This window comes from Bombina bombina, chromosome 2 (genome assembly GCF_027579735.1).
Source record: "Bombina bombina isolate aBomBom1 chromosome 2, aBomBom1.pri, whole genome shotgun sequence".
Taxonomy (NCBI): Eukaryota; Metazoa; Chordata; class Amphibia; order Anura; family Bombinatoridae; genus Bombina; species Bombina bombina.
Window position 1 is genome coordinate 1,105,593,628 of NC_069500.1, and position 15,345 is coordinate 1,105,608,972.

The 15,345-nt window shown below is 41.6% G+C and overlaps 1 protein-coding gene across 1 annotated transcript in view; it reads left to right on the forward strand.

Annotated features, from left to right (window-relative positions):
• Window positions 1-15,345, forward strand: part of TMEM131L (transmembrane 131 like) — a gene marked incomplete in the record, with an annotated part of 682,792 nt that overhangs the window by 205,331 nt on the left and 462,116 nt on the right. Inside the window, 2 exon segments of the mRNA XM_053703753.1 lie at window positions 2,522-2,638; window positions 2,776-2,874. Coding sequence (XP_053559728.1) covers window positions 2,522-2,638; window positions 2,776-2,874 — 216 coding nt within the window.

The following is a 15,345-nucleotide window of genomic DNA, read 5'->3' on the forward strand; positions in this document are numbered from 1 at the left end:
GCCATCTATTAGCAATTCACATCCCAGGAGTGGACAACTGGGAAGCGGATTATATAGTCGTCAGACTTTCCATCCGGGGGAGTGGGAACTTCACCCGGAGGTTTTTGCCCAGTTAACTCAACTATGGGGCATTCCAGATCTGGATCTGATGGCGTCACGTCAGAACTCCAAAGTTCCACGTTACGGGTCCAGGTCCAGGGATCCCAAGGTGACATTGGTAGATGCCTTAGTAGCGCCTTGGTCGTTCAACCTAGCTTATGTCTTTCCACCGTTTCCCCTTCTCCCCCGGCTAGTAGCCAGGATCAAACAGGAGAAGGCTTCGGTAATTCTGATAGCTCCTGCGTGGCCACGCAGGACTGGGAATGCAGACCTGGTGAATATGTCATCGGTTCCACCATGGAAGCTACCTTTGAGGCAGGACCTTCTAATTCAAGGTCCATTCGAACATGCAAACCTAGTTTCTCTGCAACTGACTGCTTGGAGATTGAACGCTTGATTCTAGCTAAGCGTGGGTTTTCGGAATCAGTTATAGATACCCTGATCCAGGCTAGAAAGCCTGTCACCAGGAAAATTTACCATAAGATATGGCGGAAATATCTTTGTTGGTGCGAATCCAAGGGTTACTCATGGAGTAAGATTAGGATTCCAAGGATTCTATCTTTTCTCCAAGAAGGATTGGAGAAAGGTTTGTCAGCTAGTTCCTTGAAAGGACAGATATCTGCTCTGTCTGTTTTGTTACACAAGCGTCTGGCAGCAATGCCAGATGTTCAGGCGTTTGTACAGGCTTTAGTCAGAATCAAGCCGGTCTATAGACCTGTGGCTCCTCCATGGAGTCTAAATTTAGTTCTTTCAGTTCTTCAAGGGGTTCCGTTTGAACCTCTACATTCCATATATATCAAGTTACTATCTTGGAAAGTTTTGTTTTTGGTAGCTATTTCTTCTGCTAGAAGAGTTTCTGAATTGTCTGCTTTGCAGTGTAATTCACCTTACCTGGTGTTCCATACAGATAAGGTTGTTTTACGTACCAAACCTGGTTTTCTTCCAAAAGTGGTTTCCAATAAGAATATTAACAAGGAAATAGTTGTTCCTTCTCTGTGTCCTAATCCAGTTTCTAACAAGGAACGTCTGTTGCACAATCTGGATGTGGTTCGTGCTTTAAAGTTCTATCTAAAAGCAACTAAAGACTTCAGACAAACATCGTCCTTGTTTGTCGTCTATTCTGGCAAGAGGAGAGGTCAAAAGGCGACTGCGACCTCTCTGTCCTTCTGGCTGAAAAGCATCATCCGGTTGGCTTATGAGACTGCTGGAAGGCAGCCCCCTGAACGAATTACAGCTCACTCTACTAGAGCTGTGGCTTCCACATGGGCTTTCAAGAATGAGGCTTCTGTTGAACAGATCTGTAAGGCAGCGACTTGGTCTTCACTGCATACATTTGCCAAATTTTACAAATTCAATACTTTTGCTTCTTCGGAGGCTATTTTTGGGAGAAAGGTTTTGCAAGCAGTGGTGCCTTCCGTTTAGGTTACCTGACTTGTTCCCTCCCTTCATCCGTGTCCTAAAGCTCTGGTATTTGTTCCCACAAGTAAGGATGAAGCCATGGATCGGATACACCAATGTAGGAGAAAACAGAATTTATGTTTACCTGATAAATTTCTTTCTCCTACGTGTATCCGGTCCACGGCCCACCCTGGCATTTTGGTCAGGTTTAAATTAATTTTTTGTAAACTACAGTCACCACTGCACCCTATGGTTCTCCTTTTTCTCCTAACCGTCGGTCGAATGACTGGGGGGGCGGAGCCTGAGGGGAGCTATATGGACAGCTCTTGCTGTGTGCTCTCTGCCACTTCCTGTAGGGATAGAGAATATCCCACAAGTAAGGATGAAGCAGTGGACCGGATACACTGTAGGAGAAAGAAATTTATCAGGTAAACATAAATTCTGTTTTTTTTAATTTCTTTATATAGAAAGAGCATGCAATTTTAAACAACTTTCTAATTTACTTCTATTATCTAATTTGTTTTATTCTCTTGATATTCTTTGCTGAAAAGCATATCTAGATAGGTTCAGTAGCTGCTGATTGGTTGCTGCACTTTGAAGCCTCATGTGATTTGCTCACCCATGTGCCTTGCTTTTTCTTCAACGAAGGATATCTAAAAAATTAAGCAAAATAAATAATATAAGTAAATTGGATTGTTGTTTAAATGTGTATTCTCTTTCTGAATCATGAAAGATTTTTTTTGGGTTTAGTGTCCCTTTAAGGCCTAATTTTTAGGCACCAGTGGCTCCCTGGTAACTGGATGTGTCGAGCCATTTGAAAGCATTATTATCATTATAAGTATTAATGTTTTTTGTCAGTTTAAATAATTTAATATTTTAAGTTATAAATGTTTTCAGGTAGCAGTCTGTCTATATTGTCGTATGTTACCATGAGAAATGTTTGCTGTAGTTATGTGTCTTACTAGTTTGTGGATGTAGTGCTGTGATGACAAGCGTTATTTTCTTTCTCTAATTTTGCCACTAGGTAATTTCAGCCAGAGGGAAATCTTTTTTTACGGTTGTCTTTCTACCAGATGAGGAGGGCAGTTTTGAAAGTTTCTTATATGTAAATACTTCCTCTAATGGAATTCTGTCCTACCAGGTAAATATCAAAACTTTTGTATGGTCACATCAGACAGTCAAATCCGTCTTGTTTTTCTCCAGTGGTGTTTCTGCAAACTGTTGTTCAACTATCTTGCCCATGTTAAAATGTTTTTTTTTTATTTTATTTTTCTTTAGGTGTTTGGGGTGGGAGCCCATAATTCTGGCTCTGAGAATTTCAAGAACTCCGATGTTAGGTTTCCACATATAACAAATATCCATCTTTCACAACCACAAGTATGTATATATCCATTTTATTCTGATGAGGTTGTGTTTTTTCCCCATTAATTAATTTTTTTTTCATTTTAATACTTTATAGAAATGTAGCATTTAGCTATTACCATTTCTTTCTGACACAATGAGTCCACGGATCATCTAATTACTATTGGAAATATCACTCCTGCCCAGCAGGAGGCGGAAAAGAGCACCACAGCAAAGCTGTTAAATATCACATCCCTTCCCTCCAACCTCTGTCATTCTCTTTGCCTACGTTGGAGCAAGGAAGTGGTAAAGTTAGGTGTTAGGAAAAGATTCTTCAAGCAAGATTTTATTATTTTTTAAGCAGTGCAAGATTGTTCTGCTTTGCTCTAGGGTGTAGCCGTAGTCCATATCAGTCTCTTCAGTAGGGCAGTGGTGGCTTTAAAGCAATGGGAACGTGTGGGACATAATTCTCACTGCGCCTCCCATGTATTTATGCTGCCCTAACCATGCAAGCCTGAGTAAGATTACTCAGTCTTTGTTTCTACCCACAGGTCCATGTGAGGGAACTGTCCTCCCAAACCTAGTGAGCTGCGTGCTGCCTGGCAGAAGTATTAAGATAAATGCTAACTTTTTTTTTCTGGGACATGCCATGAAAAAGGATAGCACTTTTACTTTCATTGGGACAAGTTACATTCACCTATGACAGGGGAATATTTTTTAAGGGCAGCAGAGCAGGCACTGGGGATGAGCAGAATCTGCTTCTTGGTGTTTTTTTTGTTTTTTATACTTCACTCCCGACGGCTTTGATAATTGATTTAGCCGATTGGGAGTTTTCAGGTTACGCCCACGATGGGCGGAGTTAGATACAGCGGCAGTTCCTATTGCGCGCCTTTTTTTTTTGGCCTTTTTTGTCACTTCCTGTGTCTCCGGAGGGAAATTCAGCTGCGTCACAGATTCAGCAGCGTTGCGATTAAGGGCAGCAGTGTTTATAGAGTTGAGTCCGGATCAGTTACAAAGTAATTTACTTTGTTAGCAGGAAGGTAAGCACCTCAGCAGCGTTAAGCTGAGGTGTAGAGTTGTCTGGAAGTTATTTTGGGGGCTAAGGTGTATTTTTAAAAGCAGCTATTTTGTTCGTTTAAAATTTAAAGGAACAGTAACAAATGTTTTGTTTTTGTTTTGGGGGATATTTTCTGAATTAAATATCAGTTGTCTGTTTATTGGTGAATAAAGATGGACCAAGAAACCCTGCAAGATGTTACATATTCTTTATGTTTTGATGCTAATGTGGAACTACCAATCCCTTTCTGTTCCTCATGTATTGAGAGAACTTTACATTGCAGGGATAGACTTTTTCCTAGCCAACATTGTCTAAGTCGGATACTGTTCAGGAGTCTTCTGACAATGTTCAAGATATGCCGCAGCTTTCTCCTCAAGCATCCCAAAATTTAGCGTCCATACAGCCAGTGCCCTGCGTTTCCTCTATTACTCCACCTGGTGTTACCTTGCAAGACATTGCTTCCCTAATGTGATCAGCGGTATCTGATGCGTTGTCTGCTTTTCTCATGCTGCAGGGAAAGCGCAAGAGGAAATGTAATAAATCTGTGAATAAGGTTGCTGACAGAGTAGTGGCTATTCCAAATGTTTCTTCCCAGAAACCTGAAGAGGAAGATACTTCGGTAGCATTTGAGGGTGACATTTTCAGTCTCAGACATTGTTATACCTTTAACTGATACTGGAGTTGTTTCTTTCAGGTTTAAGCTTGAACACCTCCTTTTTTTACTTAAGGAGGTTTTAGCTACCCTGGACGACTTCGACACTACTGTCGTAGTCAATCCTAAAAAGTCTAGTAAACTAAACAAGTATTTTGACGTGCCCTCCATGGTGGAGGTATTTCCCTTACCAGATATGGCTACAGAGATTATTGCTAAGGAATTGGAGAGACCGGGTATCCCTTTTTCTCCATCCCCTATATTTAAAAAAATGTTTCCTATCACAGACTCTATCAAGGAGTCTTGGCAGACGGTACCCAAAGTGGAAGGGGCAATTTCCAAGCTAGCCAAGAGAACAACTATTCCCATAGAGGATAGTTGTTCCTTTAAGGATCCTATGATAAGAGGGGTTGCTCAAGAAAATGTATGTACACCAGGGTTTACAATGGCAACCTGTGGTTTGTATTGCTACTGTCACTAGTGCGGCAGCATACTGGTTTGATGCGTTGTCTGATTCTATTCGGATAGACACAACCCTTGAAGAAATCCAGGATAGGATAAAGGCCCTTAAGTTGGCCAACTCCTTTATCACGGTTGCTTCCCTTCAGGTTATTAAGCTGGGAGCTAAGATTTATGCTATTGCCGTACTGGCCCGCAGAGCTTTATGGTTAAAATCTTGGTCTGCGGATGTATCATCTAAGTCTAAACTTTTGGCGATTCCTTACAAGGGAAAGACCTTGTTTGGGCCTGACATTACAGGAGGAAAGGGCCATTTCCTCCCGCAGGATAAGAGAAATAAACAAAAGGGACGTCAGAGTAATTTTCGTTCCTTTCGAATTTTCAAGGGAAAGCCTTCCTCTCCCTCTTCCAAGCAGGAGCAGTCCAATCCTTCCCGTACGTCCAATCAGTCTTGGAACAAAGGAAAACAGTCCAAAAAGCCTGCTATTGAATCAAAAGCCGCATGAAGGGCCTGCCTCCCAGGGGCAGGTTTCTACTTTCAAGATTATCTGTAGATCAGACAAAAAGAGAGGCGCTCTTACACTGTGTTCGGGACCTCTCCGACCTGGGAGTAATAGTTCCTATTCTGATGCTGGAACGGGGTCTGGGGTTCTACTCCAATCTGTTTGTGGTTTCCAAAAAGAAGGGAACCTTCAGACCAATTTTAGAGAGCGTTGGTGATCCTTATTATATATGGGAAATACTGAACCTAGCCACCAGGAGGAGGCAAATACACCCTAGCCAAAGGCTTAAATACCTCTCCCACTACCCCCATCCCCCAGTCATTCTTAACCTTTCGTCACACAAAGAAGGAGGGTACTTTCCACCCGATTCTGGACCTTAAGTGCTTAAAGGGACAGTCAACATTCGAGATAACATCCGATTATTTAAAAATAAAAAAACCAAGATCCGCCTGCACCATACCTCTTTTGTCTTGCCTACTTGCTTCTCGTCATCGATAACTTCTATAATATGATGGAAATATGGAAGCCTAACTCCCCCCCACCGTTACGTAGCTACCTTCTTCTTCAAATGTTCAGCCAATCAGATCAGCGGATCTTTGTTTTTTATTTTTAAATATCGGATAATGTTATCTCTAGTGTTGACTGTCCCTTTAAACAAATTTCTAAATGTCCCCTCATTCAAGATGGAGACGATAAGGTCCATCCTTCCCTTAGTTCAGGAAGGACAGTTTATGACCACTATAGATCTGAAGAATGCTTGTCTTCGTGTTCCAATCCACAAGGATCACTTCCAGTTCCTAAGGTTTGTGTTCCTGGACCAGCACTTCCAGTTCATTGCACTTCCGTTTGGTCTAGCTACTGTTCCAAGGATTTTTACGAAGGTTCTAGTGGCTCTTCTAGCCAGAACCCGGGGTATAGCAGTAGCTCCCTATTTGGACTATATTCTAGTACAAGCACCATCTTTTTGCCTGGCGGAGGACCATTCGGAATCTCTTCTCTCTCTTCTTTGATATCATGGATGGAAGATAAACCTATAAAAGAGTTCCCTTATTTCAAGCACCAAGGTAGAATTCCTGGGTACTATAATAGACTCTATATCCATGAGGATATTTCTAACAGACCAGAGACGTTGCAAGCTTTCTTCTGCATGTCTTGCCCTCCAGACCTCCTTAAGGCCTTCTGTGACTCAGGGTATGAAGATAATTGGTCTCATGGTGTCCAGCATGGATATCATTCCCTTTGCCAGGTTTCGTCTCAGCCTGCTGCAACTGTGCATGCTGAAGCAGTGGAACGGCGATCATTCGGATCTGTCTCAATAGATTTCTATGGACAACCGGTCGAGAGAATCGCTCTCTTGGTGGCTCTATCCAGATCATCTGTCCCGAGGGACATCCTTCTTAAGACCATCCCTTCTGGGTTCTTCCCAGTTTATCAGATTCCAATCAGACAATATAATCTTGGGGGCTTCAGAGCATCTGCGGAGGAACCAGACTTTAGTTTAGGAATTTGCGCTTTCTTCTAAAGGAAGTTTTTTGACGAATTCAGATGTTTCAGAGGCCAAATTGCCTGATGAACCTTTAATTCCTAAATTGGATAGTTTGAGGACAGGGTGGTACCTTATCCTTCCCTGCTCCTGTTAGAGGGCAAACATTATTAGTAATGAATGTGACAGGATTGGATTCCTTTTCCCCCCCTCTTCTCCCTTTAACAAATTGTCCACGGACCTGTACTCTCAATGAAGTTGTGAGGGTCACTCTCCAAATGGGATGGCGTTATCTTCACCCTTGCTAAACATACTACTATCCCGCTTGAGGATAGTTCTTCGTTTGCAGAGCCCATGGATAAAAGATGGAAACTCTGTTAAGAAAGATGTTTTAACATACAGGATTTTTGTTTCACCCGGCGGCGGCTGTTGCCAAGGTTACTTGAGAAACTACCTTCTGGTGGGACTCCTTATAGGATTTGATCGGGGTGGAGGATCCCCTCAACGTTACTCAGAAAAGATGTACGGCCTTGAAGGTTGTTAATTCTTTTATCTGTGCTGCTATTAGGCAGTTTATTCGCTTGAATGCTATGGCTTCAGCTTTTTCTTTTCCGACCCGTCGGGCTCTGGCTGACGTCCATGGTCTGCGGATATGACTTCTAAGTCTAGACTTCTTCTCTCCCTTTAAGGGAATGATTTTGTCTGGTCCAGTCCTGGACTCCATTATCTCCACGGTCACTGGGGCAAGGGTGCCCTCCTACCGCAAGAGTATATGAACTAATCGAAGGGTCGATTTTCGTTCTGATAAAGCCCATGTCAGCAGTCCTTCGCTAAGCCAGAGCAATTCAAGAGCTCTTGGAAGCCGGCTCAGTCCTGGAATAAATCCAAGCAGAGCAAGAAGCCCCTGAGTCTACGTCGGCATAATTGGGCGGTCCTCTTCTGGATCGTGTAAGAAACAGTATGTCGTTGTTTTCAGTTGCTTAGTTCAGGGACGTGCAGGATCCATAGGTCCTGGAGGTCATAGCCCAGGGCGTCCGATAGTTTCTAATGTTGAATCTATATTTACCAACATAGCAATTTTTTTGGATAGGATATTACAACCCTATGTAGAGAGAATGTCTTCATACATAAAGGATACACAGGGGATTTTATTAAAAAACTTTCAACATTGGAAGTAGATTGTACCAAATGCATATTATATACACTTGACGTGAAAAGTTTATATACCTCAATCGAGCATGAGTGTGGTATAGGTATAATTCGTCAATTGCTTACATCTTCAGGTCAATATGATTTGCAACAAATTGATTTTTTTGAAGAATTGTTGAGAATAGTATTGTTCAACTATTTTCTCTTTATTGATTCCCGGTACATTCAGAAGAAAGGTACAGCCATGGGGTCCAACGTCGCCCCATCATATGCCAATCTTTATATGAATTGTTTTGAAGAAAAATTTGTTTATAGTAACCACCTATTTTTGAAGTATGGCGCCACCTGGTGGCGATTTATAGATGACATCTTTGGCATATGGTGGGTTGACGTGGACTCACTGGTAAAATTTGTAGGAGAAATTAACCAAGAAGTGGCCGGCCTAGAATTTACTCTAGTACATAGTGAATAGAGAATGGTATTTCTTGACACTGTTGTATATAAAAGGGGTAATGATCTTAAAGTTGATATACATTGTAAAGAAACAGACCGTAATACCCTGTTGAGGTATGATAGCTTTCATAACACTAAACTAAGGAACTCCTTACCAAGGAGTCAATTAATTAGAGTTGACAGAATTGTGAGCGATCAGGAAACCAAGCAGTTAAGGTTTAACGAAATGGAGGAAAAGTTCCTTGATAGAGGGTACCCAGTGGGGCTTATCGATCAAGAAATTCAGAAGATATGCCATAGAAGGGATAAAGAAATAGCCAGACAGGCAAAGGATGAGAGATTGATTTTCATATCCCAACATAGTGAGTATAGTGATAAGATATCCAATATCATTAGAAAACATTGGCATATTATTGAGAATTGTAACAAAGAAGTAAAGATATTACAGAACAAACCCATTATGGCCTACAGGCGTGTCAAAAATTTGGGTGATATTTTGGTTAAGTCAGACTTAGGGTCCAATCAGCGAAACAAAGAAAGGTATATTACTGAAATTTTTTTTGGTTGTTACCCTTGTTTGGGGTGTGGCAATTGCCACTCTGTTATTAAAGGGAAAGAATTTGTCCATCCTAGAAGTGGGCATAAATTTAAATTAAATTCTTATTATACATGTGAATCCACATTTGTGGTTTATATTATAAAGTGTCCGTGTGCCCGCATTTATGTAGGTGAGACCACCCAAAGTTTGAGAAATAGGCTTAACAAACATAAATCCAATATTAGAAAAAAAGATGACAAAGCTTCTGTAGCATGCCATTTTGTGGAATTTGGCCATCAGATCAGCCAGCTCCGGTGGCAAATTATAGATCAGGTGTGTACGCCTAGGGGAGGAGGAGATAGAGAAATGCTTCTAAAGCAGAGAGAGGCATTTTATTAATTAGATACAATGCACCCTAAGGGGTTAAATAGGGAATGGGATCTGTCTGTTTTCCTCTAGGTGTACACACCTTATAGTAGTCCCCTGGGGTTTATTCAAGTAATGCGTAGCTATATGTATATAGAAATAATGTTTACACTTGATAAAGGAAACATTCTCTACAATTTGTAACAAAGTTTTTATTCTGAAATGTACATTTGCTCCTTTATGTGTTTAACCTTGTCTTTTTTTGCAATTAAATTTTTGTATATTGCAGTGTTTTTAATTACAACCACTAGATGTCAGTATATTTGAATAGAAAAGGGCTGGCTATGAAAGGGTTATTTACCTTGCAATGACTTCATTGTGATTGGCTAGCTGCTGCTTTAAATAAGACACAGGTGTATCATTATGTATGCATGATTAAGGGACTAAGGTCCCGAAACGTTGCATATTCATTCTGTCTGTGATGTTGTAAGACAATAAAAGAATATTGATTAATCCCTTGTTGCTGTGGAATATTGAACTTTCTATTGTAATTGATGGGTTGGAGGTCGCCAGCCTGACCACGAGGCCCAGTAAAGGGAATTGCCCGTTGCCGGTCTCCATGTTTTTTTCTATAGCTCAGGGTTACAACATAGGTTTTAAGTCTCAGCCACCCAAGGGCAGATTCCTCCTGTCTTCCTGACCAGAAAAGTGGGAAGCCTTTCTGGGGTGTCTACGGGATCTGTCCTCTAGGATTTATTGTCCTGGTGCCTATCGCAGTGAGTGGTTTGGGATACTATTCAAACCTTTTTTGTCCCTAAGAAGGAGGGAACTTTCCGTCCAATTCTGGTCCTAAAGTGCTTAAGCAGGTTTTTAAATGTCCCCTTGTGTAAAATGGAGACAATAAGGTCCATTCTTCCCCCTCGCTTGAGAGGGGTAGTTCATGTCCATGATAGATCTGAAGGATGCTCCCTTCTCAAACCAATCCTCAAGGACCACTTCCAGTTCCTAAGGTTTGCATTCCTGGACCAGCACTTCCAGTTTATTGCCCTTCCGTTTGGTCTAGCTAAATACATTTTTCGAAGAGTGGACCATTCGGAATATCTCATCTGTCTTCTTCAATCCCATGGATGGCAGATAATCTAGAGAGAGTTCTTTTGTATCAAGTACCAGGGTAGAATTCTCGGGTACTATAATAGTCTCCATAGACATGAGAATATTTCTAACAGACCATAGACGTTGCAAGCTAGCTTTAACATGTCTTGCCCTCCAGATCTCCTTAAGGCCATCTGTGGCTCAGTGTATGGAGGTGATTGGTCTCATGGTGTCCAGCTTGGTCATCATTTTCTTTGCCAGGTTTCATCTCAGACAGTTGCAACTGTGCATGCTGAACTAGTGGAACGACGATCATTCGGATCTGTCTCAACAGATTTCTCTGGACAACCAATCGGGAGAATCGCTCTCTTGGTGGTTTTGTCCGGATCACTTGTCGTGAGGTACGTCTGTCTCAAGACCATCCTGGGTGATTGTGACAATGGTTGCGAGTCTGTCAGGATGGGGAGCCGTTTAGGGTGCCAGGAAGGCACAGGGCATCTGGTCTCAGGAGGTAAAGCTCCCTCCTGATCTCATTTTGGATATTTGGGCAATATACAATGCTCTGAAGGCTTGGCTTCTGGGTTTGTCCCAGTTAATCAGATTCCAATCAAACAATATTTCCTCTGTGGCTTACATCAACCATTAGGGGTGAACGAGAAGCTCCCTAGTTTTGAGGGAAGTATCTCGGATTCTGGTGTGGGGGAGACACGCATTTGTTCGCTGTCAGCGATCCACGTTCCAGGTGTGGACAACTGGGAAGCGGATTCCTCAGCAGACAATCCTTTCATCCGGGAGAATGGTCTCACCATCCCAAGTGTTTGCAGAGATTTGCAAGATGAAGATCTTATAACGTCTCAGTACCAAGCTACCCAGATAGGGGTCGAGGTACAGGGATCCTCAGGTGGAGCTAACAGATACATTAGCTGTGCCTTGGAGGTTCAATCCAATTTATCCTTTTCGACCGTTACCACTACTTCCTAGTGTAGTGGCTCGAGTCAAGCAAGCGTCAGTGATACTGACTGCTCCGTCTTGGCCTCAAAGGATATGGTTCGCGGATCTATTGGGGGTGTCATCATCTCCTCCGTGGAAGTTACCTTGTCGCAGGGATCTGCTGACCAAAGTCTCTTTGTTCATCAATGTCTAGATTCTCTGAGGCTGACTGCGTGGAGATTGAACGCTTAGTCCTAGCCAAGAGAGGGTTTTCTGAGAGTTTTTTTTACTCTCATTCAAGCTCGTAAGCTGTTTGCTCGTCACATCTATCATAAGGTGTGGAGGACCTACTTATTCTGTTCTCCAGGATGAACTGGAGATGGGCTTTTCTGCAAGTCCCCTGAAGGACAGTTTTCAGCCCTGTCCGTGTTACTGCACAAGAGGTTTGCAAAGCTTCCAGATTTGCAGCCATTTGTTAAGGCTCTGCTGGGATCAGACCTGTGTTTAGATCTAAGGCTCCTCCTTGGAGTTTAGATCTTGTACTTAAGGTTTTGCAACGGGCTCCGTTGGAGCGTATGCATGAAGTAGACATTAAATTGTTGTCTTCGAAGGTTTATTTTTCTACTGGCTATTGCTTCTGCGCGCAGAGTATCTGTGATTGCTGCCTTGCAATGTGTCCCTCCTTATCTGGCTTTTTATGCCGATAAGGCTGTTCTCTGAACCAAGTTAGGTTTTCTTCCTAAGGTTGTGTGAATTCGCAACATCAATCAAGAGATTGTGGTTCCTTTCTTATGTCCTAATCCTTCTTCGTTGAAGGAACGTTTACAACGTATTTCTGGATGTGGTTTATGCCTTGACGTTCTATCTTCGGGGCACAAAGGAATTTAGACAAACCTCTTTCTCTGTTTGTTCTCTTTTCCGGGAAGCGTTAGGGGTCTGAGGGCCTCTTCGACTTCCTTATCTTTTTTTCTGAGTAGTGCCATCCGTTTAGCATAGAAACGGTGGGATATAAGCCTCCTCTGAGGATTATGGCTCATTCTACGAGAGCAGTGGTTTCCTCTTGGGCCTTCAAAATGAGGCCTCTATGGATCAGATTTGTAAGGCGGCTATCTGGTATCTATTTTTTCTTTTGCCACTTTTTTCACCCCGATATTTCTCCTACTGTTTTTTGTTCCCTCGGCAGAATGACTGGGGTTATGAGGAGGTGGGGTCGGTATTTAAGACTTTGGCTGGGGTGTCTTTGCCTCCTCCTGGTGGCCAGGTTCAGCCTTTCCCACAAGTAAGGAATGCAGCTGTGGACTCTTCCCATACAGATGAAAATTCAATTATCAGGTAAGCATAATTTGTGTTTTTCAAAATGTACATCGTTTGATGCACAGTTATATGCAGAGTTGAACTCTGTAAAGATTAGAGTTAGATGCTTCCAGGATAAGCTGATTCATGACAGATGAACAGCTTCATTTGTTCAGCCGTTCATGGCTGCTTGGACAAGCCACTAGAGAGTATTATATTTCTATCACATACCATTGATTCTCCCCCCCCCCCCAATATAATTTTTAGCTTGCCAAAAGTAACAGACTTAAATTACATGTTATTCAGTTTGTCATTGTTTAAAATTGATAGTTAATTTTTCATTAAAGAGACCTAACTTTTTTTTGGAATTTGCAGCTGTGCATTAGATACGTAGGTATTTTTAGTATTTAGTATTTTTGCTTTATACTGCTATAACCTGTACTGTGCAAGCAACATGCTGCTGTAAGCTGCATGCATAATGGTCTCTTTTGCAATCTCTACAGGACAGCGATATCATGTGTGGGAGGCAAACTCCATGTATGTGAAAATGACCTATTGCTGTATTCAGAGCTAGATACACAAATGCACATTAAAATTTACTGGTTTTAAAAACAATAGCTGTTTACAGAAACAATTTTGCAAAGACAATTTTATAGATTTTTTTTTAATGACCTTTGGGATGCTGCTTGTGATATTTTTTTTTGTTCATTCTTTTTAGTAGTAATTGATTTATATGTTTAATCTTTACGGGAAGCTTGCCTGTGTTTTTTCTGTTTTCATGGAAATGTTTAAATAGACAAAAAAGTCTTCCTAAAGTGTTTCTGTATGTTTAAAAATTAGTATTTCTCTTGTTAAGTGTGTTCAGTCCACGGGTCATCCATTATTTATGGGATATATTCTCCTTCCCAACAGGAAGTTGCAAGAGGATCACCCAAGCAGAGCTGCTATATAGCTCCTCCCCTCACATGTCATATCCAGTCATTCTCTTGCAACCCTCAACAAAGGAGGTGGTCACGAGGGGAGCTGGAGTTTTTACTTAATTATTCTTCAATCAAAAGTTTGTTATTTTAAATGGCACCGGAGTGTGCTGTTTTTCTATCTCAGGCAGTATTTGGAAGAAGAAACTGCCTGCGTTTTCTATGATCTTAGCAGGCGTAACTAAGATCCACTGGCTGTTCTCGACATTCTGAGGAGTGGGGTAACTTCAGAAAATGGGAATAGCATGCGGGGTCTCCCGCAAATGAGGTATGTGCAGTACAATATTTTCTGGGAATGGAATTGACTAAGAAAACACTGCTGTTACCCGTATGATGTAAGTACAGCCTTAAATGCAGTAGTAGTGACTGGTATCAGGCTGATAAATGTATGCACAGTAGAGTTATTTTCTAGGGTCTAGAATTTGACTTAAAAAATACTGTTAATACTGATATAATGTGTGAGCCTTAACTGCAGTAGAAGCGACTGGTAGCAGGCTTAGTAATAACTTTACACAGCATCTGAAATGTTGTTTTTTTAAAACGTTTACTGGCATGTTAATCGTTTTGTGAGGTACTTTGGTGATAAATCCTTTTGGGCATGATTTTTTTCCACACGGCTAACGTATATTTCTGCATAGAAACCGTTATATCAGGTCTCCCACTGTTGTAATAGGAGTGGGAGGGACCTTTTTTAGCGCCTTGTTGCGCAGTTAAAATTCTAGCACAGTCTTCCTGCTTCTTCCTCTTTGATCCAGGACATCTCCAGAGAGCTCAGGGATCTTCAAAATTCATTTTTGAGGGAGGTAATCAGTCACAGCAGACCTGTGACAGTGTGTTTGACTGTGATAAAAGCGTTAAATCTTAAATTGATATCCGTTTTTTGGGTACTGAGGGGTTAATCATCCTTTTGCTAATGGGTGCAATCCTCTGCTAATTAATACATTTAAAGAATTGTTGACTATAACTGAACTAGTTCTTTGTTATTCAATTGTGTTTAAAAAAAAAAAAAAAAAAAGCGCTGCAGCGTTTTTTATATTGCTTGTAAACTCATTGAAGTAATTTCCAAGCTTGCTAGCTTCATTGCTAGTCTGTTTAAACATGTCTGATACAGAGGAATCTGCTTGTTCATTATGTTTAAAAGCCGATGTGGAGCCCAATAGAAATATGTGTACCAATTGTATTGATATTACATTGAATAAAAGTCAATCTGTAACGATAAAGAAATTATCACCAGACAACGAGTGGGAAGTTATGCCGTCTAACTCTCCTCACGTGTCAGTACCTTCGTCTCCCGCTCGGGAGGTGCGTAAGATTGAGGCGCCAAGTACATCAAGGCCCTTACAAATCAATTTACATGATATGGCTAATGTTATGAAAGAAGTATTATACAATATGCCCGAGTTAAGAGGCAAGCGCGACAGCTCTGGGTTAAGGACAGAGCGCGCCGATGACACGAGAGCCATGACTGATACTGCGTCACAATTTGCAGAACATGAGGACGGAGAGCTTCATTCTGTGGGTGACGGTTCTGATTCGGGGAGACCGGATTCAGAAA